This window comes from Telopea speciosissima, chromosome 11 (genome assembly GCF_018873765.1).
Source record: "Telopea speciosissima isolate NSW1024214 ecotype Mountain lineage chromosome 11, Tspe_v1, whole genome shotgun sequence".
Taxonomy (NCBI): Eukaryota; Viridiplantae; Streptophyta; class Magnoliopsida; order Proteales; family Proteaceae; genus Telopea; species Telopea speciosissima.
In genome coordinates, this window is record NC_057926.1 from 14,535,017 (window position 1) to 14,562,982 (window position 27,966).

A 27,966-nucleotide genomic window follows, 5' to 3' on the forward strand; every position below is an offset into this window, starting at 1 on the left:
TAGGCGTTCCTAGTTGATAGGATTCATCACTTGATTGGTTACTCCCCCGTGAGAGGTAGAGTCCCAGTAGGGAAGATGTTCTTGGTCGGTAGACATACATGCGCCCTTGTATATTGGATAAGATCCTTGGTGCATGAGTCTGTCTAGAATTGTACCTCTTGTAGATGGTACCTTCAACTGGTGGGGTGATGTATATCTCGTTGATGATGCTAGTAGCTTACGTGTAGTACTTAGTTTAAGACCTTGGATGTCCTTGTTGGTTCTTTACCTTCTGGGCCAATCAAGTGAGATAGGGTGGCCGGGTTTGAGATGGTCTCCCCTCTTGGGCCAAGACACATGGCCACGCACGATTAACCAATATAATTTTGGTTTATCAAAGTGCTATCAAGATGACCCCATTAATAAGTTCTATATGAAGGATCATTGGGAAAAAAGGCAATGGTCCACAGAAAGAGCTTCCTGTTAAGTTAAAAGAGTGAACAGGAGACTTTTAACCTTTTCCTCTACTTTTATAGGGGATAAAGGAGCCATGCCGCAATTACCCAAACACTCCCCTCGTAGTAGGATTTGGAACTTTAAAAACTTCCAGATAGGGGTAGAAGCTCATAGATATAATTCTACCAGTCTTGTGTAACAGAGTCTACAGATGTTGAACACGACTAAGCTAACATTAGATTCTCTCTTTTTCCCCTATTTGATTTCCTAATCCAGTATGAACCTAGTTCAAAAGATCTCCACTACAACCCCTGATTTCCAACCTAACCATTCAAAGAAGGAAATCAAGAGAAAAAGGAAGAAAGAAGATACAAATTTTCCTTTTCTTTGCAAATTTCTCCATGAAAGAAACCAGATTGGTGCGTAAAAATTACAAAGCCAAGCCGGACCATAAATTGTAGGTTTCAGTTTGAATCCGGCCAGCCACCTCAATTGGCAAAATACCCAAAAAGATTAAGTAAAAAAACATTAACAAAATAAAAGAAAGAAAAAAAAAACAATTTGATCCCCATCTAATCTCTAAATCACTGAGAGGACACAAAACATAAATTGAGACAATAGATAGGATTAAAATTTGGAACTGGAACCGACCAATTTCTCCTTTTTTTCCAAAATTTGAAGCAGCCCAACCTATGCCACAAATTCTAAAAATTGGATTCAAAATAAGCCAAGGGAAGAGGAAGAAGAAGACGAGGATTGATGTTGAAATGGGGGCAGAAGATGATGCTAATGAACCTGATTCTGGCTGCCCCCACCAATACTACTGTGGTTGAGTCCATGATTGTTCTGAGTAACGAACGGGTGAAGCAGCAATTGCGCAGCAGTCCATCTCTTAGCGGGCTCTCTCTGCAAACAACACGATATAAAATCTCTGAACTCTCTCGAGGCCGTAATCGGTGCCTCCGGTGGCTGCGATATACAAATAGCACACATCAAGCTCGCCCAATCTCCTTGTCGACCCACGTTAAAAGGAAACCTACCCAAGTAGAACTCCAATATGCTGACCCCAAGACTCCAAATATCCCCAGCGTATCCATCATAAACGCCGTGGTTTAGATCTGTGTTGATCCTTTCAGGGCTCATGTAAGCAATAGTTCCAACCGATGAATTACATGGATCCATGGTCTGGGCAAGAATCCGACTAACCCCAAAATCTGCGATCTTGACTTGCTTTCTTGCGTTGATCAAGAGATTTGAGGGTTTGATGTCTCGATGAACGATCTTGCGGCGGTGAAGATAAGCGAGGCCACAGAGGATCTGGTGAGCCACAGATGCGAGAGCGGGTTCATAGGCGATAGTTTTTCCTTCAAGAGATCCCTCATCCATGTATTCAAGGAGGACTTGGATTTCACCGGCGTAATCGAACATTCCATGGCACTTGACGACGTTAGGGTTGTCGACGGTTTTGAGGATCTCGATCTCGCGACAGATCTGGCGGCGAACAGAGTCTTCATGGTTGCCATAGATGACTTTGAGGGCGTAGAGACGATCTGTGGGTCTGTGACAGACTTTGTAGACGGTGCCACCGCTGCCGCTTCCGATGCGGTTGACTCGGTCGAGTTCGTTAAAACTCAAGGGCGCTGGTGGTAGTTGGGTGGAGGAGGATTTAGTGGTGGTGGCGGCGGGGGGAAGAGGGAGAGGGACGGCGAAGGAAGGTTCGCGTTGGGGAAGGGGGAGGGTTAGGTCTGGTCTCCGGCGAGGACGATTCGTGGTGGTGGTGGGTGGTGGGGGTTGAATCGGTCTCATGACTTGGGATTGGGTATGGTGATGATGGGTTCTTTGTGGTGGCTGTCGTTAGTTCTTCTCATTCTCATTAGCCCATCAGGAGATCTTGGTGGGTTGATGTTGTTGCAGACTTATATAGCTTGGGTTGTGGTGGGTCGTCCAATGGGAAGTGGCGGAAGCTTTGGGAGGGATAGAGAGAGAAGGGATGAAATTTCTGCGAAGGAAGAGAAAGGAAAAGAAGAAAACTGTAGAGGGAGAGGGAGAGAGACAGACCACGAGGAAGAAAAAGAAGAGGGGAATTGATCTGATTTTTGAATTTCTTTTGTTTCTTTTCTTTTTTGCTCTTTGTTTATATATGGGAAATGAGAAAGCAAAGGGGAGAGTGAGAGAGATAAAGGAGGGGGTACGTCATACGTGAATGTGTTGGAATGAGGAGAGGTAGTTATCAAGAAAGAATCAATATTCCAAGACACAGGATACGTCCCCTTCCCTCATACCCCACCTTCCTCTCTCTGGACTCAACAGCCACAATATGTATGGAATTTTTCTCCTTCACTATGAAGTTTATACTCTCTCTCTCTCTCTCATATGCTCTCAATGGTTATTTGTCTTTCTAGACCAGCTTTGGGTGGAATTAGCAGTTTCGTATATGATATATGAAGTGAAAAGTCAATAATATTTTCTTTTGGAGATCATTTTTTTTGGGTAAAAGGGGGATTTAGTCAGAAGGGGAGTGGTTACGAGCCAAGGCATCACCATAACATAGGTGATTAAGTCAAGGAGTGGAGATCGGCGAAATTTTCCTGAACCGTAAGGACAAGTCTTTCCGTACTAGAGCGTCGGCAATGCCATTAACACATCTAGGAACATGCACAAAAGAGCATTCAACAGGAGGGGCACATAGAAACTTAATATTAGCCACAACCAGAGATATCTCAAGGGGAGGTTCGCTAGGTAGAGAAAGAACTTTGATCATGTTACACTCGTATCCGAAATATACTCAAATACCTCAGGTTAAATTAAACTTTACTAACGGGGCGATGCCACGGTGGTAATGGTCAACACCTATAACCATGAACTTAAATTACTATTATAAGTGTCCCTTCGAAGTCCTGAGAGTATGGGTCAAAGCTTCGTAATTTTTCTTGAGATTTGGGCCCTGATAGCAGCAACGGAGTCACGAACAAACTCACTCGACTGATTCCGCTCGTGAATCCGCCCGTGCTGTTACTTGTCCTTTTGCTTTATTTTTCTATGGGACCCACATCCCCGTGTCCCGGACTCCATAATTAGACCCTCAGACAATATGGACTCCCACCTTCTCTAATAATTGGTTAATTGGTCCATGAAAGTGGACCTATAAGACTTAACTTAAAAATATATAACGAGTTTTCTATTCTAGCTTAAACCAAACAAACCTTAAGAACTAATATGTCTTATAAGACTTAGGGTGACCCAAACATGTCCTAACTAAATAAACCTAATAAGTTATGACCTTGGCCAAACAAGCCCTAAAGCTCATTTAAACCTAAAAGACTATCTTATGTTTTAGGAATACCTAGACAACCAAGACCTAAGGCCACTTTTGTCTTTAAAAGAGAAAACATAACCTCATATTCTCTTATCTCTCCCCCTCCAAGCAAACCGTGAAGGAGAAGAGACAAGGAAGAAGAAGAAGTAGAAGTAGGAAGAGGAATGAGAGGAGAAGGAAAAAAGATGGAAGGCATGCCAAGAAGGTTGGCTGCCCTACCATCCCTCCTCATGCTCGACCAAGGCTTGAAGAAAAGAAGAAAAATGGGAGAAAGAGAAGAAGAAAAGGAAGGAAAGGAAGAGAAGGAGGAAGAGGAGGTGGATCTTCAAGGCTGGCGAGGGCTAGAAATGGAGCTCCACTCACCAAGGTAAGCTCTAACTTTTGGTACATCCCTCTTTTCCATTCCCATTCTTGATTGAAGTAGATCCCTTGAGCTTAAGCTAACTTAGGGTTCCATTTGGGAATTAAGGTGAAGCTCAGCCCTTAAATGAAACTCTTATGGTGATGATCAAACCCTAGTTAAGGATTTTATGAGCTGCCTTGCAACCATTGCTACTGAATCCTTGGTTTTAAACCATCAAACCCTATCCTTGGACCAAATGGAGCCAAACCCTTATGAGATCTTGGATCCATAAGGTAAACATAGGTTCTAGTGACCCTAGAGATACCTAGGACACCCCCTCCATGACCCTGAGTGTAAGGTGAACTCCCAGTTCCAAGCTGGAGGAAAAACCCTAAGAAATCTAGAAAAAGAATTCCAATGGACGCACAAACGGATTCACCGTCGTGGTTCCGTTCGTCAGTCCATCCAGTGTAATTCTGGTGGCTGGAGTCGAACGGATGAAGGAACGGAATTACACTGTTGCCTCCGCCCATAGGTTTGTTCCCTCTCGGGAATGTCTCAGGGAACGAACCGATGCAAGGACAAATTAAGATGGCGCATCTGTCTGTGGTTCCGCTAACTCTCGGGTGTGTCTCAGAATTCGAACGGATGCAGGAACGGATCCAAGCAGAAGTTCCATTCGTGGATCCGTCCCTTGTGTTTTGACCTGTTGGCTTGAACGGAGTCAGGGACGGACTCACCCTATTGCTTCCGTTCATGAGTCCGTCCGTGCTGTCTTGGTTGAAACTTGATCTTAACTTTGGGGGCATAACATGGGACCCCTCTATACATTGTTTGATGATTGCTTTTGTATTTTTAGACTACCCAACTCGATGGATAGCTGGTGCACCGATGAGATTCATGTCAACCAAGTCCGATGACACCCAAGTTCGGTGAGTGGGTTTTGGATGATTTTGTTGGGCTTGAATATATATATTAAGCAATCATTATCATGCTAGTATATAAAATATAAGCATTGTGCACATTGCATTATTCATCTCAAATGTGAACTGCTATGAATATGATATGATATTATTCTCACTATTGTATCGGGTTACAGTACCGGGTGTACTGGTACTGGAGCCCCAGAAATTAATTATAAAACTTGTTATTTGTCATCCTGATCTGCATGCGTCGTGCCGTGCTGGTACCTAGGTACTAGATGGAATGAGACATTGATGCACCCGGAATACCTCTCGGGACGATAGGATTTGCATGTAGTAAATCTGTGGCTACGATCCTTACCAACAGGGGTTTATGTGTTAGGTAGTCCTGAGCACCTGTTGCCTATGGGGGAGAGAGGCCAAGTCAGGAGTAGTGATGGCTATCAGGGTCTGCTACTAGGTGGTCTGATGGCTTCTACCGGCATAGGCTCCCTCGTGATAATTGAGGTTGTACTAGAGCGATAAGTTAAGTGACCCTCTGTGTCTCCCGAGTTATCACAGTAGCATACACTTGACTTAGAATTTGTGTGCTAGGTGAAAAATGAATTTAACATTAGCATGCATCATAATTGTTTGAAATTACGTGTTTGTGTGTATGTGCATTCCTCTTTGCTCTCTCACTAGCTTGTGGAACTAACCCCGTTGCACAACCCCTTTTAGTTGATATGCAGGTAAGCTCTTGATACGTACATACGGATGCGAATCAAGTGGAGCCGACGGCTGTGACTTGGATGTCGATGTACACCTAAGAATGGTGCCCAAGTGGCTTGATTTATTAGTTAATTTTTGTATTCATTTTCATACATGTATAAATTTTATGTTTAATTTTAAGGAGAGAAATGAATGGTTACGAGATATTAAAATTGTACTGTGTGTTATCATTAGAGAACCGATGCTCTATATTCGCATAATTTAATTAAATTCTGCTTTCGCTAACTCTGTAATTGGAACGATTTATTCTATGGGGTATGTTCCCCACTGTTATTGTTACACCCCCATCCCTGAACCACGGGAAATGCAATCGAAGAGTACAACTACACTCCCCAACCACTAGAATCACTGATGCAGTATCCAAGACTAACTCATTCATAACGACAAATAATAGGTAAAAAGAAAGAAATAATATTAATAACATCAGAGTTAGCAGAAGCTATATGATAGCATATAAAATATTATCTATTCAAGTTTATCCCTTCAAGTACAATTCGTTCTAATCAGGATCTATGTATTACCTATTGTATAATAAATACACCTATCAAGAAAGGAATAAAAAGAATACACCTTTGAATCAAAAGATAGTTTATCAAAGTGTAACAAAAGATGGCCACCAGCCAAGAATCACTGTTCCCTAGTGGAACACATCTCACAGTAGCATTCCGGTCCATGATCCTCATACTCCAGAGTCCACTACTCTTCATGACCTTCTTCAGGAGTCTTGAACTCTATGCCGCCCTGCTCAAATGTACCTGCATCATCTAAAAAAATATGTTTCCTCGAGGAGTGAGCTCCACTGAGTCCAATGAGTGGTTAAACCACACAAGCATACAGAATAATAATAATGAATGAGTTTGATCGCAAATCAGACATGATAAGCGAATCCCATGGCGTCCCATACCACCAGGATAATCTGCACATCATATATGGTTTACAATCATGCCTCATGAATGCATGATGAAGTTAAATTTTATTATTATCCACCTAACAAACAATGTCTAAGTCTAGTAAAGTACTACTGCAACACCCTAGTTACGGTTGAAAGCCTACAGTACCGGTCTCCACCAAGAGATATACGCAAACCCCCATAATAACCCTAGCTCCTTCCCGGTCCCGCGAACTCACCGAAGTTCTCCCGAGTTTTGAGAATGGTAATTCCATCACACAGGATATTACCATCGGTTAACCAACACCTTACCCCTATTGGTAAGGGGTGTAGTACGGGGTACATTATCCTAGCCAAATGCATCTATTGTATGAAAAGGGTACGCACATGTATAAGCCAGAGGTCGAGTCCATAGTACCGAAAGACGGTCGACTGGCTATCCTCTCGCCCCTTTAGCCTATACATACACATACAAGTACGGGATATGATTACCAAAAGCAGTCGACTGGTCACCACCCCGTTTCCACCTAATGCAGTAGATAATTCTAATGCAATTATAAGTACGGCAATCCCAAGCCCAGCACCCACCGGCACTTGGATCCCACTTTCGAAGCCCTAGATCTACATGCCATGAGTGAAATCTACATTATGGAAACCCCAGGTCTAGCACCAACCGGCACCCGAGTCCCATAACAAAATTCAATACCATTCATACCATAGTGCAATAAAATAAATAATATCGCAAGACAAGAATGTAAAGTCCTATCAACATCTAAACATGTATAATGTCCTATATCTTAACGATAATTATATAATATAGCACACATGCATGAATGACATTCGCAAGACACGACACACAAACATTCCTTAAATTAAGATGTTTGCTTAACTCACTCACCTTGATTCTTGATCAGTCGTTAATACCGAGTTCTTCAAATCAGCGATCAATGTCAAGCTCACCATCCCACGTACTAATACACCCCCAAGCCGGGTGAGTCAACCTAAAGAGGGTGCACAATGTGGGGGTGAGGTTAGTGTCTTAGGGCCAGAAGAGTTGGGCCCCACAAGTTATCAAACAAGGCTGAAAATAGGAGACCGACACATACAGCAAGGCCAGGACCAACAGATGGCATCTGCCTGTCCATGTGCCTATCCCTTGGCAGTAGCCCATTGGCACTTGCAACATCTCAGGGACCAGCACATATAACATGTGTCTGTCCATGTGCCTGTCCTCTAGCAGTAGCCATGACACTTGTAACATCTCAGGGACCGGCACCTGCATGTGCCTGTCCATGTGCCTATCCCCGCCAGTCTTGCTATTCATACCATTCCGAGAATGGTTTTGTAGCCCCAAAGTCTTGGGCTAAAATGGGGTATTCTTAGGGGTTTTTAGGGGTCTCTTTGGCCATGAGAATAGCTCCAATCAAGGTGCCATAGCACACACACCCAACATGGGTTTGTAAACCCAATGATCGACTGAGTTTTCCTCCATTAAAATACATATGGGAAGGAAAGTCATGGGTTTGGGTATTGGGGTTTGGAAGGGTCTTTAATCAATATTATTTAGAACCCATAAACCACACGTCTATGGTCTTCCATGAGGATTGGTGAAACCTATAAATGGAGGTGAAACCCCAACTTAGGGTTCATAAATGGAGAAGGGTGAATGTGGTTCAAAGTAGGATTAGGTGTCTTTATAACTAAGCATCAAAGATTAGCCATTAATGGCCTTTCTATTAGGTAGGTGAAGAATTTATAGCTTGATCATAACCCAAAACCTAGGTTTAGAAATAGGTAAAATGGAGAGAGAGAATGCTCACCAAGGTAGGAGAGCTAGCTTGAGTTCCACCTCTCTCCTTCCTTCTTCTTTTTCTTTCTTCTCCTTCTTCTCCTTCTTCCTTCTTCTTCTTGTTCTTTCTTTCCTTCTCTCCTTTCCTCTCCACGATTTAGGGTTTCTATTGTGAGGTGAATAGTAGTATTGGGTCTTTAATAACCCATCTAGGCATTAAGTCTTGTTTGGTTAGTCTTAGGTCCTTAAGTCCATTTGCTTAGGGGCTTGTTTGCTTAGGTGTAAACCCAAGGTCTAGTTTAAGTCATTGGGCCATTGGATCCACTTGGGCCCATGGCCCATGGCCTAAGTTCTAGTTACAAATAGAAAGAGGCTAAGGTCCTAAGCCCAAGCCCATTCTAGTTCTTATGCTTATTAATGGTCATGCATAGGCATGAATTACTCGGATAGTGACTCCCAGTCATTGCTAAGTGGATAAGGGCGATTCAGGTGTGGGCCCCACGGATCCCCATCATAAGGAAATTCCAAGAATATGGTTTCGTGGATGATTTTTCCCCTCTCTGATGGTGAATCTTTCTTCGATGACTTCCCCCGTTTCGTGGTTGACAGTCTTGTGTGATGGCTTGAGTATTATGACCCATAGTTCATGAGGGTACTCCGCTCCCGGTTCTACACAAAAGGTCAAACCAGACCAGTGGTCAGACCAGGATTTAAACCGAGTTTTGTGCACGAATTTAACAGTTATCATGACTTGATGACAGGGTGGACTGTGGCTCGAGACACTGTATCTGTGATCCTGGTAGATATTGGGATGACACTTGTTGTCCCAGTCACCCCCTGTATTGTTAAATATCTTTCATCAGGTTGGGGGCGTGACAGAGTGGTATCAAAGCAATGATGCTCTGCACCAACCACAGTCTGGCATAACCTCTTGATTTACTCTTCACAATTAGGTTCTAAATTAAAAATCTCAACAACATAAATAAGTGTGTGTAGACATAGGAGAAGACTGATTGTGGTGAAATTGAGAACCTAGAAGATAATAGGTAAACGTGGAATTTAGGACTTGAAACATAGACTATTAAGTGATAAATGTGTTAATGTTTTGTTGGGTCCTGAGTAGGTAATAGATGGATAATCACATATAATAATTCATAATAATCAATGATAAATCAAATATAACCAACCCACAATTATATATATATAAAACTACCAAACTATTCCAAATTCTACCTTGAAGGCAGTTGTATCCTTCCCAACGCAAATACATGGTTCTATCCTTCCCAACCAAAAAGATACAATTTCACCACCAAAAGTTCTCAAACTAATTGATAACGAGAGAGAGAGAGAGAGAGAGAGAGAGAGAGAGAGAGAGAGAGAGAAAAGCAAGAAAATAAAGAAAACTAAAAGAAAAATAGTTCCAACAACATCCATCCAAAGACAAGTGAAGAAAAGTCTGATTTAAAACAACTTCAAATTTTTAGAGAGAGAAGTGGGCTAATCCTCTGCGCCATCGCCACCACCACTGCCGAGAAAGGTGTTGATGTCGTTCAAATCCTTCTCCATCCTCTCAAGACGCTGACCCTGAGAAGAGAACTATTTCTTGACATCTTCGAAGCCCTCCATCATCCTCAGGTTCATCCGCCTAATGGCCAACAGAATATCACTCCCACCTCCCTCTCGAGCACTAGAAGTCCCTGCAACAAATGGACTAGATCCCACGAACTCGATGTCATCGTCATCCTCCTCATCAATCTCTCGGGGCCCTCCACCCTCCCCATATCTGACCTGCTCCCCAAAACTATCGTAGTTACAGTACAACCCCATCCTCTATTAAACCTAAAAGGCCCCTCGGAGCTTGTTTCTTTGGGTTCATGATCGAGGTCTATCCCAAAGTACAAGAATATCCGAGTGAGCAGTCTACCATATGGTAAAGTGTTCTTACGACGAGGATTTGCCATCGCATGGGCCATGTGCTGAATGATCACATAAGGGAGGCATATATGCTGGCCAGTATAAAGGGAGAATGCCAATGCTGCTGCCATCAAGGGAGGTTGAGTGTTGTGTCCTTTGGAGGGAGCCAAGTTGGTCTTGGCTATAAAGGTGAGAACCCACTGAGAAGGAGGAAACCTCGAAAGATCATCATTTTCATCATGTTTGTGAGTATTTTGAATAATTTTTTATTGTCTGCTTTGGACAAACACCTGTTGGGATCACTGCTAGGGGCATGATAGACCCTGTCTCCCTCTGCAGAAACATCTAAAAGAATCTCCAACTCCACCTCATTGAATGCAATTGTGACTCCCTTCACAAAAGAGGTTAGCTTGACGTCCTCCTCATCCTCTTTGACCAACACCAGATTATAGTAGAACTCTCTGACTAATGTGGGATAATAGAAATCGAGGTGAGTCAGCATGCTACTCCAGTTCAACTTACAAAACCTGGCACCCACCTTGTAAGCAAGTAGTTCTTCCACCACCATGTCCCTCTCCACCAAGATTTTTCTGTTATGTAGGTGCTCTCGAAAGATTCCCTCGGTCTTTACCGATATGAACCTCCCTACATTGTAGGCTATAGGAAGAGCTAGCACTATGGCTAAATCCCTTTTTCTTTTTGGAGCTATAAGTATTTCCCTACACACAAGACACCACCCAAGAAGATAGCAAAAGTGAGCCAAATTAGAATAAATGAGATATGATTGGCAAATAAAATTATAGAAGCAAAATGCCTATGTGGTATGGAAGCTATTGGATGAGAAGATTTTAAAATGAGAAAATAGGACATGATTACCATTGGAAATATGATTAAATTAGGGAAAAAGAGATAAGAGATATATATGTATACAAAATCCACATGAAATTCCTAGGGCATGGATGTGAAAGGATGAGATCAATATGAACAACCTATGTTTTTGGCTACTTTACACCTCAATCAATACCAAACAAACAAGTGATTGAATGAAAGACCCTAACAAGAGACAATGAATTATTATCATAGAAAAAAAAAGGGGGGGGGGAATGAATTTTAAAGATTTTACTAACAACCACATGAACAAGGAAATATGCTTGAGGATATGTCAATGGAATGATTTTCTATGAAATTTTAGGGCATATAATGAATTAGACATGCCTTTAAAGAGTTTTCCCAAAGTATCGAGGATTTAGATTTTACCCCAACCAAAACCTAGAAATAATTTAAGTAATTCAATTAGGCATGGCAAACTTGACAAACAATCTCTAAAATTCTTGGAAAGACTTTTAAAATTCAATAAAAGACATAATATGCATACAAGAATCCACTAACATAGTGCCATTGATCGATTAGGGCTTGATTCAACCGAAAAACCCTAGTCTCAATCGATTTTGGCATGGTTTTGATATGTACATGGCTAGGAAAATGCAAAAGGCAAAATACAATCATAAACTTGGAATGTTTTTCCCTAAGCCATGTGAAAGGGGGAGAAGATAAAAAGACATCATCAAAAAAACCCTAGAAATGAAAAGGACGGGAGAAATGGGGAGAAAACCTTACCTAGAGAGTAAGAGATAGATCTAGGGCTGGGACTTGCCAAAAACCACCAAGGAGGGGTAAGGATGCTTGAACGGAAGTTCCTTGGAGAGCCTTTTCCCCTACGGGTGTGTCCCTCTCTTTTGGAGCCAAAATGAGTTTGAAAACTCATGGTTCTATTTTTTGTAAAATTCTGCAAACGGACGCACGAATGGATCCATTATCGTGATTCCGCCCAATACAAAATTGTAAAATTTTGTTCTTAAAGCTGCACAAAACATCGAACGGATCCACCCTTGTGAGTCTGTCCGAAGATCCGATCGCCTTAGTAATTTTATAAAACCTAGTCTTCTGAGGACGGACGAACGAATGGATTCACATTCCACATCAGCCCGTTAATCCGTCTTGCCTATCTTGTGGTGGTGCCACTAACGGACTGAAAGCACTGATTCCACCCGTGAGTCCGTCCGTTTTCTTTTAGGATTTTGAGCCCAAATTATTTAGACATTTTGGCCACCCCTATATGTGATGATTATGTGCCTATACCCTGGTTTTAAACCTATGTTGTTTGGCCCATATATGGTTATTGTTAATCTAATTGAATGCCTTGAGATTGAAATGTTAGGGCTTACGTCAGCCGGGCCGGCCAATAAACAGGGGTGATAAACATTTATAGAGCTATGGCTTTCACCCTACTTAGAAGAGGAATGAGAGTCTTGGGGCTGAGAAATCCTTAAACTTCATGAAATGAATCGGAAAAAAAAAAGAAAGAAGAAAAACCTAGGGTTAGGGAGCCTAAACCTATGCGATGTAGAAAACCTTAATGGGGAGTATAGGATCCAAACTCGTAGTCAGACAAGAACAAAGGAAATAAAAGGCTGGTTTTGAATAACTTAGTTGAGTAATCAATAGAGACCATGTGTAATTGAAGGTCATCCATGATACCTCACAGGTTAGTGACAACTCTATTTGGAATTTTACTTGGTCCATCCAAATTTTTATTTAGATTGATAAATGGAGTCTGAAGTCGTGTTAGACTTTCCAAATGACCTAGTATACCGTACCTAAGAACTTCTTGTTCTTATAAATTAACCTAGGTGATAGATACATTCCTTAGGGATATAAATGTAATTATTAAACTTATACTTATGTATATGTGTGAATTTAAAATAAAATAAATATATCCCTTAAATCTTGAAGTGTGTGGCTAGACTATTTCTCCTGCACTACAAGTGTGATCATGCCTTGACCATACTATGTTAGCTAGTTGAGCCCCGACCTTGGTCAAGATTGATTACGGGTTAGTGGTCAATGAATTTGACTATGACCAGATAGATCCCAGATAGGTTAATTACTAGGACTCGTTTAAAAGAACTAGTTTGGACCGAAACTAGTAAAAGATTGTTTGGTTCTCGAAAGAGGATCACGGTGGACTTTCCCTAACGGACTGACCGAGTTGTAAATTATAAGGTTGTGAAGGCTGAAACTAAAGGATGTAATAAGACCTTCTCCAACAACATATATGAATGGGGTAATGGGTCACCAAATGCGTTTCCTCCATACTAGGAGTGAACAATAGGAGATTCCATCAATATTCTAGATCATTCTAAAGTTGGGTCAGGTAATGAGATAACCCGAAGTGAAAGCATTCAAATATGAATCCTATTTTAGGAGCTATACAAGGTTAAACCCTATAACTCAAGGATGATATAGTATAACCCCGACCTGATCTGGGAGATCTAAGGAGCCTCCTGTTCCTTGTGGCTTGACTTTGTATTTGAGGCCCTGTTTTCCCTGACATATCTTAATCCTCGACCCTTAACCCAAGTGAGTTCGGGGTCACTATAAACCACACCCCCTGTGGTGATATAACCCTATGAAGAAGAGGAATTGTAAGTCCTGACTTACCGTGCCATATAGGCACTGCCTCACCTTAACCGGACCCTTGACTTAGTCCGTGAGGTGGATGGTTAGAGGCGTCATTATTTAATAGCCCTTACCCATTGGGACCTCTAGGCGGGTCAAATTTCAGGGACGAAATTTTTAATAAGGTTGGCGGAATGTTACACCCGCACCCGAAATATACCCAAATACCCCAGGTCAAATTAGACTTTACTAACGGGTGATGTCACGGTGGTAATGGTCAACCCCTATGACCTTGAACTTAAATTACTATTATAAGTGTCCCCTCGAAATCCTGAGATTACGGGTTAAAGCCCCGCAACTATCCTTGGGATTTGGGCCCTGACAGCAGCAACAGAATCACGAACTCACTCACTCGACTGGTTCCACTCGTGGATCCACCCGTGCTGTTACTTGCCCTTTTGCTTTATTTTCTTGTGGGACCCACATCCCCATGTCCCAGACACTGTAATTAGACCCTCAGACAATATGGACTCCCACCCTCACCATTAATCGGTTAATTGGGCCATGAAAGTGGGCCCACAAGACTTAACTTAAAAATAAATAATGAGTTTTCTATTCTAGCTTAAACCAAACAAACCTTAAGGACTAATATGTCTTATAAGACTTAGGGCTGACCCAAACATGTCCGAACTAAATAGACCTAATAGGTTATGACCTTGGCCAAACAAGCCCTAAAGCTCATTTAAACCTAAAAGACTATCTTGTGTTTTAGGAACACCTAGACAAACAAGACCCAAGGCCAATTTTGTCTTTAAAAGATAAAACATAACCTCATTCTCTTATCTCTCCCCCTCCAAGAAAACCGTGGAGGAGAAGAGACAGGGAAGAAGAAGAAGTAGAAGTAGGAAGAGGAATGTGAGGGGAAGGGAAGAAGATGGAAGGCATGCCAAGGCTGGCTACCCTACCATCACTCCTCATGCTCAACCAAGGCTTGAAGAAAAGAAGAAAAAGGGGAGAAGGAGAAGAAGAAAAGGAAGGAAAGGAAGAGGAGGAAGAGGAGGTGGATCTTCAAGGCTGGCTAGGACTGGAAATGGAGCTCCACTCATCAAGGTAAGCTCTAACTCTTGGTACATCCCTCTTTTCCATTCCCATTCTTGATTGAAGTAGATCCCTTGAGCTTGAGCTAACCTAGGGTTCCATTTGGGACTCAAGGTGAAGCTTAACCCTTAAATGGAGCCCTAATGGTGATGACCAAACCCTAGTTAAGGCTTTTATGAGTTGCTTTGCAGCCATTGCTACTGAATCCTTGGTTTTAAACCATCAAACCCTACCCTTAGACCAAATGGAGCCAAACCCTTATGAGATCTTGGATCCACGAGGTAAACCTAGGTTCTAGTGACCCTAGGGAGACCTAAGACACCCCCTCCATGACCTTGAGTGCAAGGTGAACTCCAGGTTCCAAGCTAGAGAAAAAATCCTAAGAAATCTCGAAAAAGAATTCCGATCGACGCACGAACAGATTCACCAACGTGGTTCCATCCGTCAGTCCGTCCAGTGTAATTCCAGTGACTAGAGTCGAACGGATGAAGGAACAAAATTACACTGTTGCCCCCACCCGTGGGTTCGTTCTCTCTTAGGAATGTCTCAGGGATCGAACGGATGCAAGGACAAATTAAGATGGTGCATCCGTCCGTGGTTCAGCTTGCTCTTGGGTGTGTCTCAAAATTCGAACAGATGTAGGAACGGATCCAAGAAGAAATTCTATTCGTGGATCCGTCCCTTGTGTTTTGACCTGTTGGCCTGAACGGAGTCAGGGATGAACTCACCCTGTTGCTTCCGTCCATGAGTCCGTCCGTGCTGTCTTGGTTGAAACTTGATCTTAACTTTAGGAGCATAACATGAGACCCCTCTATACATCGTTTGATGATTGCTTTTGTATTTTTAGGCTACCCATCTCGATGGATAGTTGGTGCACCGGTGAAATTCATGTCAACCACGCCGGGTGACACCTGAGTTTGGTGAGTGGGTTTTGGGTGATTTTGTTGGGCTTGAATATATATATTAAGTAATCATTATCATGCTATTATATAAAATATAAGCATTGTGCACATTGCATTATTCATCTCAAATGTGAACTGCTACGAATGTGATGTGATATTATTCTCACTATTGTATCAGGTTATGGTGCCGGGTGAGCCGGTATCGGAGCCACAGAATTTAACTATGAAACTTGTTATCTGTCATCCTAATCTGTATGCGTCGTGCCGTGCTGGTATCCGGGTACTAGATGGAATGAGACATTGATGCACCCGGAATACCTCTCGGGACAATAGGATTTGCATGTAGTATATCTGCGGCTCGGATTCTTGCTCCCTTATGCTACAACCCTTATCAACAGGGGTTTATGTGTTAGGTAGTCCTGAGCACCTGTTGCCTGTGGGGGAGAGAGGTCAGGTCAGGGATAGTGATGGCTATCAGGGTCTGCCACTGAGTGGTCTGATAGCTTCTATCAGTGTAGGCTCTCTCGTGATAATTGAGGTTTCACTAGGGTGATAAGTTAAGTGACCCAGTATCTCTTGAGTTATCACAGTAGCATACACTTGACTTAGAATTTGTGTGCTAGATGAAAAATGAATCTAAAATTAGCATGCATCATAATTGCTTGAAATTTCGTGTTTGTGTGTATGTACATTCCCCTTTGCTCTCTCACTAGCTTGTGGAGCTAACCCCATTGCACAACCCCTTGATATGTAGGTAATCTCTTGATGCGCACGTACAGATGCAAATCAAGTGGAGCTGGCGGCTGTGACTTGGATGTCGATGTACACCCAAGAATGGTGCCCTAGTGGCATGATTTATTAATTAATTTCTGTTCATTTTCATACATGTATAAACTTTATGTTTAATTTTAAGGAGAGAAATGAATGGTTACGAGATATTGAAATTGTACTGTGTTATTATTAGAAAATCGATGCTCTATATTCACATGATTTAATTTTATTTCGCTTCCGCTAACTCTGTAATTGAAACGATTTATTCCATTGGGTACGTTCCCCGCTGCTATCATGACTTGATGACAGGGTGGACTGTGGCTCGGGATATTATATCTATGATCCTGGTAGGTATTGGGATGACACTTGTTGTCCCAATCACCCTCTTTATTATAAAATATCTTTCATCGGGTTGGGGGCGTGACAGATCACCTCCTTGGAGTCAGATTCCATAACAAACAGAAGGAAGCCTTCACCCAAAGCAAAAAGGATTGCAGCTCTAATTACTTCAGCTTCACCATAAAGGATTGAGGGCATAAACATAGGCTCAGAAACTGAAAACACCTGTTAACCACTATGGTCTCTGCCAAGAAAACCCCAAGCACCAAACAATTTGTCATGTAGGTAAGATGCATCAGTGTTGATTTTAATAAGCCCTTGAGGAGGCAAGGACTAATGCAGGACACCAGTGGCGTTAGAGACATGAATCTGAGGCTGCTCGGAGATGGAATGCTGCAAATTCTTGAATTCAAAAATAGGTTATCCGCCCAACCTAATCACCTCAGAGGGGGGCTGAGACACCTTATTAAATATCAGAGCATTTCTGGATATCCATAAGGACCAACATAAGAAAGAGGCCTGACAGAAGCTCCTTCTAGCTACAATTTTATCACTGGAACTCAGAGAAATCCACTGCTAAATCCAAGACTGAATAGAGAGGTCAGAGTTCTCAAGTATCCTATGATTGAGGGAGGATCCAAACCACACAACTCTCACGTAAGGGCATAGAAGGATGATATGCTCGATGGATTCATTACCATCACCACACCTTGGGCAAGAGGGGTCTATTTGGACTTGGTGAATATGCAGACCCTCAGCAGTGGCTAGATCATTGGCAGTCATTCTCCATAAAAAAGCTTTAATCTTAGGGAGAGTACGAGCATTCCAAATGAAATTCCATGCCTAACTTGGAATAGGAGGCCTTAAAGATCTTCTCAAAGATGAAGGATAAGCAGCTTCTTCTTCCTCCTACTTGTTAGAGAGAAGATGATATGCCGAAGTAATGGAGAAGACCCCACTTTTAGAGGCACCCCAAACCAATTTATAGTCGCCTGATCTTTTCTTGATAGCTTCAGCATCCTATTAGGAAAACCATTGGTTTATAAGGGGAATGTTCCACTGTCTATCGGCACCAATGATATCAGCAACCCAAATCAGAGGACAGTCATTTTCTTGTTAAAATGGCTCTTGTAAGATGTAAAAGGATCTGATTCGGATTCGGATACGGATTGTTTGTTGGGAATATTTCTAGGCAATCGTTTACTACTTGGAGGTGCTTTATGGGGGCTCTTCCTATCGAAGATCAATTAATTAAAAGGAATATTCAAGTTGGGCCGAATTGTGTTTTCTTTTGGGCAGAGATTGAAAGCCATGATCATCTTTTCTTTGAATGCTCTTTCTCAAGGACCATTTGGGGGAAAGTCAAATCTTTGTGCTCCCATAGTGGTGGGGGCCCTAATAATCTCAAAGATGTGACATCTTAGCTTCACAATGTTGTTTGCGCTAACAACAAGCTTGTCATTCCTAAGCTGGCCTTATGTGCTACGGTGCATCATATCTGGTGGGAGCGAAATCAAAGGCTACTTTGAAATAAGGTCAGAACTTGTGTGCAAATCCTAGGGGCCATAAAATTTGATGTGGCAACTAAATGTGTAGCCTCACCTATTTCGGGTACGCACAACCCTAGAAACCAATTCCTTGCTGATAGTTGAGGGATTCGGGTTGTGTGGACTATTATGGTACCAAAGGCCTGCACTTGGTTTAAACCACCTTCTTACATGATGGCTCTTCATTGTGATGGGTCTTTGTTGGCGGATACGGCTTCTTATGGAGGTCTCATTCGGAATACTATTGGTGATCCAATCTTGGCTTTTGCTGGAAAAAGGGAGGATGCTTCGGTCCTTAGTATGGAGCTTCTAGCTATTCTTAGAGGGGTCTCCTTGTGCCTTGAAAAAGATCTTCTAAATGTGTCTATCAGGTCTAACTCTAAATTGGCAGTGGATATTCTAAATGGTAAAATCATATGCCCTTGGAGTGTACAGGTTTTAAAAAGTCGGATTATTTCTCTCTTCGACCAGTTGCATCGCAAAGAAATTCAGCATGCATGGAGAGAAGTGAATCAACCTGCTGACTATGTTGCGGCCATTGATGTTGGGAATGGGGAATCAATCCTCTACCCTTTAGATTTGCCAAGGGAGTTGTTGGATTTGATCTGAGGAGATACGGACCAGAAAATTTATTTTAAATGTAATTGAGTTTGGTCAGGGTTTTGTTTATCTTTTGTTTGTCTCCCGGGGGCTTGTCCTCGGTTTGGTTTGGGGTCCTCCTCTCCCTCTTAGGCCTGTCTAAGGGTAGAGGGTAGGGGCTACCTATCTCTATATATTCTTCCTTTTTTCCTCTTCTTATACAATCATACTTACCTATCAAAAAAAAAAAAAAAAAACAAGTTTCTCTCCAATTCGCATAAGTGAGAGGGTAATAACTTATTATCATTGTGTAAATACATGCGTATACATGGAAAATGTTTTCTGAGCCGACAATGAAATAAAATCAAAGTTTGAATCAATATGAAGGGCATAAATTGTTTTTGAAAAGCTAAAATTCAGAACCTTCATAATATGTTCTTTACATTGCTCCTTTGGTTTCTTATCACCTGATTTAACCTCTTTATACTGCAGAATCTTCTTATCCTCAAAAAGACTTGTTTACCAAAAAAAATACTGCAGAATCTTCTTATCTTTTCTGGAAGTTAAATGCCCTTATTGAAAAAGCAAAGATCAATGCGAAAAGCACAGTAAACGCAACAATTATGACTGCGACCACTCCTAAGAAATCATGTCTGAATCCAAAGTAACTCCTCAGAAATTCTACAACCGTTTCACCTGATTCAAGTTTATTCTGTACATCTCCAAATTGTGACACAACCAATCCATACAATGTCCATGAAACAGGGCAAATCCAGTAGTACCACCTCCACCAGATAGGAATGCTCTGAAACAAACAAAAATAAATAATGAAATAATGAAAATCCATTTCTATTACTTATACCCTTAAAATGGAGGAAAATCATTAAAACTTACAGGTCTTGGAATTAAGAATCCTGAGAAAAGGTTCCATAAAGCATAAAGTGCCGAGGAAACTACAGAGGAGATGTGTTGGTTGGGTGTCACGCCCACTGCCATCATACCATAAAAGGTGAAGTATAACAATGTGAAATACATAAAAAATAGATACCAAAAGAATTTTGCAGCCGTCCATTCAAATGCAATCATTGAATATACTATAACTCCATACATCATAGCTTGTATGAAGATATGTGGAATCTCAATCAAAACCTGCACCAGAAATAGGTCTGTTTGGTGAGAAATAGATAGACAATGAAACTCCCATTGTTGACCATATTAAAAGAAAAATGTTTACTTGGGAAAAGGCATATGCCATGGCTGAATACATTCCGGCAGCCCTCTCTCTGTAAAATACGGTTCGCTCAACAGATACAACTGGCTGAACTGAGCCAGCATTTTGTATCCCAAGGAAGAGAACAGCACCATACATAGAACCCATTGCATTAAAAAGATCCTGTTGCCTCTGCCTGTAATTTCCAACATTGAAATCTTTCTTACTAATATGGGACACACTGGGCAAAAAGCACAAGTTTGGACTACACTTTCATATAACTTACGTGCTGGATCCAAGATTCCAAAACATCGTCCCAATCATTAAAGCAATGAAAATTGTGAAGAAGAGCCTTACGGCAGTGTATTGTGGATTCCGCCAATAGGACCAATGTTGTTTCCATAGGCACGCTAGGCATTGAGTGAGGAAAGATTGGGAGTACCGACTAGAGAAATGGAGGTCTTTTGAACCAGGGGCAGGTTTATTCAATTCCTCGATCATTGCTCGGTTCCTCCTAAATGATTCATTTATAGAGTATTATAAGAGTTACAACCAAAAATTAAGTGTTAAAAGTCTGGCAAATCAAACAGAAAATTTACAAAGTGAAGCTACCTGTACAGATCTGAGTTCTTATATATTTCCGTGAGGTTTAGCCCCAAAGCTGCTTCCTGAGCTCTTGTTGTCACCTCCAGCATCCATGTTGCTGGATTATAACCATCTTTTATCCTACTGACTCCTTTGATTTCCTTCATGAAACACAACCCATGTTTAATTGTTTATCAATATTTTGACAAGGCGAAAGTCTCCAAGATTGTAGTTACATGTTGTAGTTTGTATGGTTTGCCTCACCTCAAAGTATTTGATCAAATGACAAGAGTGTCTCCCTAATGGGCCCACATATAGTTCTTCTCCTCCTTGCTTCAGTAAGAATAGCTGTTCATAATATTAACAACTCAATTATTAGGTAAGTACTACAAAAGAAACAACAGATTAATAGTCCATTAATCTCTGACCTCATCAAAAGCCTCAAATATGTCAATGCTTGGCTGGTGGATGGTGCAGACCACAGTTCGTCCAGTGTCCACAATGTTTCTCACTGTTCTCATCACTATTGCAGCTGCCCTTGCATCCAGGCCAGAGGTTGGTTCATCCATGAATATAATTGAAGGGTTAGCAACAATTTCAACTGCGATGGTTAGCCTCTTGCGTTGCTCTGTTGAGAGACCAGTTACACCTGGAAGCCCAACCAATGCTTCCCTTAGTGAGCTAAGCTCTACAAGTTCCATGACCTCTTCAATGAACATCTGAAATTATTAATTGATTGTCCAATTAATAAACACAATGTAGACCCAAAAAGAGCACAACGAAAGTACTAAAATGATCCCATATACCTTTCTAGTGGAAGAATTGATTTCAGGAGCTAACCGTAGCCAAGCAGAGTAAAGCAAGGATTCGTAGACCGTAACATGAGGAGAGTGGATGTCATTCTGTTCACAATACCCTGATATACGAGCAAATGTTTCCTGTTTCTTTGCGTAGCCAGATATTTTGATGCTTCCCTCAATATATCCTCCAGTTTTCCTTCCAGCCAGCACATCCATCAAAGTGGTCTTACCAGCACCACTGACACCCATTAGAGCTGTAAGGACTCCTGGCCTAAAAGCTCCACTCACTCCCTTGAGAAGCAATAACCGGTCCTCTGTAATGCCTCGCGCTTTCATTTCCTACATGTTCAGTTTAACCATTGAGCATTACTCCAGTTGATGGAACTCTGAGAAAAGAATTCCTCCTTCTCTGATAAACATAACTTCCAAGTTGAAACCTATAAAGTTACCTGTGGCATGTCCACAGAGTAAGTCATTTCATAAAAGGTAAGGGAAAGAGGTTCAAATGGAAGAACCATTCCTCGCTTCCTGTTCTGATTGGCTTCATCACCGGCCATCCTTGTAGATGGAGACCCAGATGAGATACTTCTTTTAATTTCATCTCCTGTTTGTGCATTTATACCATTTTTTTTTAAATCAACTCACTAAGTAGAAATAGAAAGTAGAAAGAGGAAGTGCTTTCAGCCCAATACATCTGAATAATTCCCTACCCACAGAAGTCTTTCCTCTGGATGATAGCTCAGTCATTTCTCCAGATCTACTGGAAGGTTTATCCTTCAAGCATTCTTCAGATACAACTGTCTGAGGTTTCCCAATTGCTGCAATATTATCAAAGTATTAGACATGATTACTCAGTGTTGAAAGTCACAAATTCAACTCAAATAATTATCAAACCATAAAAAGATCAATTAAATTTTACTAACGATTGAGATAAGTGAGAGCCACTGTGAATAAACCATTGAATAGGAAAACATATCCAATCAATGCCCCTACTCCAATCCAATACCAATAAGCTTCAGTGAAGACACCACGAGATTTCAAGACTGCCACCCCTAGTCTCTCTCCATTGGGTAGCACCTGTAAACATGGAAAGAAAATTCAAACTTACTTGCTTGTAACAAACACTTTTCTTCCAATCCTTAATCTTCTTATAGGTCATGATTAAAGGAGCAAAAGAAAAGACCCTTACACGACTCCAACTTTTTCCAAGGAACTCATTCACTACTAAAGCATTTTGCCCATACATCATGGGAGAGATCCAATAGCCCCAAATCCACCATTTCTTTATGGTGTCTGTGACAAAGAAAGAAGCTCTGATTGAAGTTGAACCTAAAATATATGGCAGAAATCAAATGAAATATCTGGATATAATTCTAAAGCATACCTCGGGACAAGATAAATCCACTTAGAACCATGAGTATAAGTAGTCCAAAGGACCCAAATGTATTTGCAACAACCATGTTCCTTCCTAGTGCAGCAATGAATCGAAACAATCCAGATGCCATTTGGTTCACACATATGAGTAAAAGGTACTGCTTGAAAAGCCTGCAATAAGAACATTCTCATAGTTATTGCCCAGACAACAATTTCCATCAAAAAGTACAACCAGACTTTCATTAGAGACACTATAACACCATTCCATTTGGCTTTACCTTCCAACATTTGGGTCAAATCCTATCACGTAGTAAGTTATAAACACCCAAATAGCAACTTCAATGAGTGTAAGTGGGATCCTTAGGATCCATGTGGGCAGTGAGTAAGCCCATGAAGGATAGAAAAGGAGGTTTCTTTGCTTGTAAAATACAGGAAGCTTCATGACAGTCATAGCAAGCTCTGAAAATCCATTAAACATAATACTAGTGAGAGTGAAGAACAAAGCCCCCATAATAATCCCACCATTTGTTACTGAATCTTTGTGAATCTCAGTGCGTAGGAAGACAGTCATTGTTATGAATGCCATAACAGTAAGCTGCAAAAGAACGAGAACCATCAGTTAGTGGCATCAGTAGAAATTTGGAAGAAAATATTTGAAGAATCCATTACCAACCTGAATCATCTTGAAAATGTAGACAAATGAGTTTCTTTTCATCAACAATAGTTCTCTTGATATGCAGGCTTTCAAAAGTTCCCTCTTGCCAACACCATATTTATTGGTAGTTAAGGCAGCAGGGTGATTCTTGTTCTTATCAAATGGGGTGGCAAGTTCATCTGCTAGCCTCCGACCAACATGGAATGAGTTGAACGCCTCGACAAATTCCTTGACTGGGATAAATCTGTAAGGTTCATCTTTTTGAGCCCAGTACTGTTGTTGATCTTTCCTTGACGTCACCTGTCAAATCCATAAAAATATAGTCCCAGCTTTGCTAAAAGCTAGAGACAAAAGAAACAAAAGGGGGAAAAGAAGGGTCTTAAAGCTGTTCACCTCTTGCAAGAAGTCAGCTACTCCCTTCCTTTCAGGACATTTGAAACCTACAGATTCAAAAAATTCAAGCACATGTTCACGGGGCCCCTGATATACAATCTGCCCATCCCCTAGGAGAATAATGTTGTCAAATAGCTCGTAAGTCTCTGGTGCTGGCTGGAGGAGAGAGATGAGAGCGGTCCCACTTAGAATGTGGATGTATTGCCTAATCGAATTCACAATCTGAAAGGTTGTAGAACTATCCAAACCAGTTGATATCTCATCCATGAAAAGTGCCCTCGCTGGTCCAACCAGCATTTCCCCTGGATCATCTCAGTCAAGAAAGTAACTGAATTAGGATGCGTGATGAAGAAGAAGAAGAATATTGAAGCATATGTTAGCAATACAAGGTGGTCATGCTACCTGTTGTGACACGCTTTCTTTGTCCTCCAGATATACCTCTCAACATTTCATCTCCCACCATGGTATCAGCACAAACCTCTAGTCCCAAAGTCTAAAAGTTTGAGGTGGAGCAACTGAAAAATGATCAGAGTCCCATCTAGACATTTTAATCTCCTTCTCATCCATAGATGGGTTTATAGTGTCTGTACCTTTAGAATATAATCTGTAACTACGCTGACCTCCTGTCCTTCCAGTGAAGCTGCCTGTAGATGCAGAAACCAATATTCTCATCGCATTACACTGATGATTAAAAGCATGAAATCTGTAACACTTTTATTTATTATTTTTCCTGAGAGGGTGTTGTGGGGGAGGGTAAATGGTTGGCACAGCCACTGAAGATCTAAAATGGAAAATGTAAACATAAGATGAAATCAAAGCTGAACGATCAGTGAATCAATGAGAACTCCATTGTACTCAAAAATATAAATATGATGAACTTGATCATGCAAAGGATCACTTCTTACCTTCAAGAAAACATCAACATCGGGATCTGGCTTAATGTTTGCCTCCTTTTCCCTTCGTGACAGCTCTGTCAACATCTCTGTAGGTTTTCCATGTACGTTGGATAATTTAAACTAGGTGTCTCTTGTCAAGCTAAACCTTGTCAATTAGAACTGATCATCTTAAAGTTTATAACAATCAAGTTGGACTTACCATAACGAGTTCCCACCCCTTGACATCTTGCAGAAAAAGCAAGGGTTTCTCTCACTGTCATTTCACCTATGTGAAGATCTTGTTGACTGATATAAGCTGCGGTCCTTTGTGGGACAAACTCCTCCATACTATGGCCATTGTAAGTTACTCTCCCAGAGAGCTAAAAAGAATTCAAGAAAATAGGTTTAAGTTTTCTGATCATCACGAAAGAGCTACAGAAGAACAACTAGAGTTTAGAAAGAACATCAAAAAGGTCCTTAATTTCTTTACTTTTAGATTTTTATCAAGCTCTCCTGCCAAAGCCAACATCAATGAGGTCTTTCCGGAGGCTGGAGGGCCTAAAAGCAGAGTAATTCTGCAAAACACAGATCAATCAACCAACTTAGATAAGAAACAAAACCTAACTAGTTCAATGGAACCAAATTCACCAACTAAAGTTATTGGTTAAAATTTCAAACAGAGTGATATTCTCAGTGTTCTCACCTGCCAGGCTTGATTATTCCACTCACATCATGGAGGATTTCTATGGGTACCTTTTGGGTTGGAACAATATGAAGATAACCCAAGATCCCCTTTGAACCAGACAATAAATTCCATCGTCAGTTAAAATTGTTTCCGAAAGAACACAAAAAAAAAAATATATATATATATATATATTATGGAAATGAAACTTGGCATACGTTGGTTTACAAATTGAGTACCTCTAAAACATTAGCTACGGAGTTGAAGATTGTAGGTAAGGCTCTACTTCCAATGTGAGCTTCTGCATCTACATTTACATGCTCAAAGCGGACTTTGATCGTGGGAATCTCAATTCCAACTCTAAGTAACCAAGAAAAAAAGAAACAGACTATGTAAGGAAGCAAGTCTGGGGGTACACCTTCCGAACAGAGTATTGTGAAGATTCATATTTTTCATATTTTCAGAAAAAGAGAGTGAAGAAGAGATCAAGATGAGAATTTCTTTAAGATTTAGCCATTTATAATGAGAAACAGAGCTATGTAAGGAGACAAATCTAGATTAAACCTTCAGAACAGAGCGATTTGAAGATTCATATTTTCGTAATTTTCATAGCAAGAGGATGTAAAGAAGAGAAATTTTTACTGATCAAGACGGTTCTTGAGCTTCAACAAAAACTTCTCATGATCCTCCTCTGCAACTTTGACCAATCTATCTAACAAAAACCTCCTCTCTGTATTCCCAAGACTCTTAATTTCAATTTCCTTTGTCTCTCCCTCTGCTATAGACAGTAAACCTTTTCTTATACGGTCGAAAGTGGGCAGTTTCTCTAATGCAGCCCATTTCAGAGCTTCTTCGTCGTCGAGACTCTCTTCTCTAGACTGAGAAGATCTCGAAAAGACGTCAGCCAAGCCACTGCCAGTGCTCCTCCATATTGAAGAACTGTCACTACGAAGGCTACCAGCACGAAAACTACCAGTAGGAAGATTACCAATTCTATTCGCTTCACCAGTCTCCATTAGAAAACTCAAAAATGCAAGATCCACTCAAGTCTAAACTCCCATCATAGACAGAGAAAACACTCCACCTCAAAATCTGAAATGGGTCTGTTCCATTTCTTTGTTCTTTCTTTCTGTTTCTCACTGGACAGAGAGATCCAGAGCTATATACACCCCTTTAAAACCCACCGGAACTCATCATAACCTAGAGAACTGGATATCTTGTGTGTGTTTGTCAGTTGACAAAGAGGTCAACAACATCTTGCCGTAGAACAAGGGTAACCAAATAACGAAATTTCATAATCTCAGTCGCCATTAAATAAGAATCCATCAGGTTTTTTAGTAACTGTTTGTGAAGTAACAATGACACGTTCGTGGTGCGTCTAACTTGTTTGAATTTTTTTTTTGGGTTAAGACTCTCAAACTTGTTTGAATTTGATCCATACATTCTCTTAATTAAAAATAGGGAGAATGTTCTTTGTGCCGCAGCGCAGCCTACGCCTAGGCATATGGGCAGTCTGTGCAGGGGGTAGGGTGGTCATTGTGCCCACCCCTATGTGTCTAGGCGCAGGTTGCACTGTGGCACAGAGAACAACGTCCCTTAAAAATAAAAATAAAAACTCAGACATCTAGATAGGTATGACATAATTAAGTGTCCAAGTTGTTAATAATTTTTTGGGGTGCTATTATCTGTGTCGCAGTATAGGCTGTGCCCAGATACATGAGGGTGGGTGCAATGACCACCCTGTCCCCCTGAATAATAGGTCGCCTTGCACAGCCTGCGCTGCGGCACAAAGAGCATTCTCCCTTAACCTGTGAGTTATGAGGATCCCTCCCTTCTTCTGCTTCCTTATTTGCCTTTATGATAAGGATAAGAAAGAGCATCTCAATTTGGAAGAAAGAAGGCAGTAGGGACATTTATCTTTTTTCAGTCCTTAAGCTGTGTCAAGGGGGTCCCTCCCTTGTTGTGCTTCCTTGTTATTCCTGTCATAATAAGGATACAAAAGAGCATCTCAAATCACCTATTCTCAGGGAACCCAAAGGGATGGGGGATAGCAGGGGAAAAGGCCTGTCGGTGTCGATATGGGACCCGATTGGACTTTTTTGTTGGTCAAAGGAAGGTGGAGAAATGTCTCCACCAAGCGACCTTATAAAAACAAAACAAGAGTATGATCCCCTACCACAGAATGGACGGATTTACAATGAAAACCAGTGGCTAAAACCACCGCACCTTGGACAAGCTGAGAGCAGCAGCCCCTTGAGCGGAAGTGTGGGTCTCACTATTATACGAAACAAAACGAAAATTACAGCTAACAAAACAA

At 41.3% G+C, this 27,966-nt stretch overlaps 3 protein-coding genes and 1 long non-coding RNA gene across 6 annotated transcripts; 2 read left to right on the plus strand and 2 right to left on the minus strand.

Annotated features, from left to right (window-relative positions):
- Window positions 1-658: 658 nt before the first annotated feature.
- On the plus strand, window positions 659-12,799 carry LOC122645469. Its single transcript, XR_006330457.1, has 3 exons — window positions 659-952; window positions 10,927-10,932; window positions 12,788-12,799. It is a non-coding gene; the product is annotated as an uncharacterized LOC122645469 (long non-coding RNA).
- LOC122645468 (mitogen-activated protein kinase kinase 5-like) lies at window positions 1,061-2,458 on the minus strand. The gene has a single exon (XM_043838777.1). The coding sequence runs from the start codon at window positions 2,239-2,241 to the stop codon at window positions 1,222-1,224; it is 1,020 nt and encodes a 339-aa protein (XP_043694712.1). The 5' UTR covers window positions 2,242-2,458; the 3' UTR covers window positions 1,061-1,221.
- LOC122645467 (pleiotropic drug resistance protein 1-like) lies at window positions 10,238-26,836 on the minus strand. 3 transcript variants are annotated; one of them, XM_043838776.1, is made up of 25 exons: window positions 26,292-26,836; window positions 25,889-26,009; window positions 25,671-25,759; window positions 25,458-25,542; window positions 25,188-25,347; window positions 24,998-25,074; window positions 24,683-24,736; window positions 24,495-24,585; window positions 24,093-24,394; window positions 23,718-23,999; window positions 23,323-23,639; window positions 23,055-23,215; window positions 22,860-22,963; window positions 22,594-22,747; window positions 22,381-22,488; window positions 22,120-22,274; window positions 21,677-22,009; window positions 21,299-21,589; window positions 21,135-21,218; window positions 20,898-21,031; window positions 20,572-20,799; window positions 20,310-20,481; window positions 19,970-20,224; window positions 19,599-19,880; window positions 19,471-19,561 (listed from the first exon to the last, which is right to left on the minus strand). In XM_043838776.1, exons 1-24 carry the CDS (start codon window positions 26,663-26,665, stop codon window positions 19,623-19,625), a joined length of 4,389 nt encoding a protein of 1,462 aa, XP_043694711.1. In that variant the 5' UTR covers window positions 26,666-26,836; the 3' UTR covers window positions 19,471-19,561; window positions 19,599-19,622. The 3 variants fall into 3 exon arrangements, with proteins under 3 accessions (XP_043694710.1, XP_043694711.1, XP_043694709.1); XM_043838775.1 differs by lacking the exons at window positions 19,471-19,561; window positions 25,889-26,009; window positions 26,292-26,836 and adding an exon at window positions 10,238-10,249 and having other exon boundaries at window positions 19,611-19,880; window positions 22,120-22,280; window positions 22,384-22,488; window positions 25,671-25,777; XM_043838774.1 differs by lacking the exons at window positions 25,889-26,009; window positions 26,292-26,836 and having other exon boundaries at window positions 22,120-22,277; window positions 25,671-25,777.
- LOC122644799 lies at window positions 18,671-19,105 on the plus strand. The gene has a single exon (XM_043838184.1). The coding sequence runs from the start codon at window positions 18,671-18,673 to the stop codon at window positions 19,103-19,105; it is 435 nt and encodes a 144-aa protein (XP_043694119.1).
- Window positions 26,837-27,966: the final 1,130 nt, after the last annotated feature.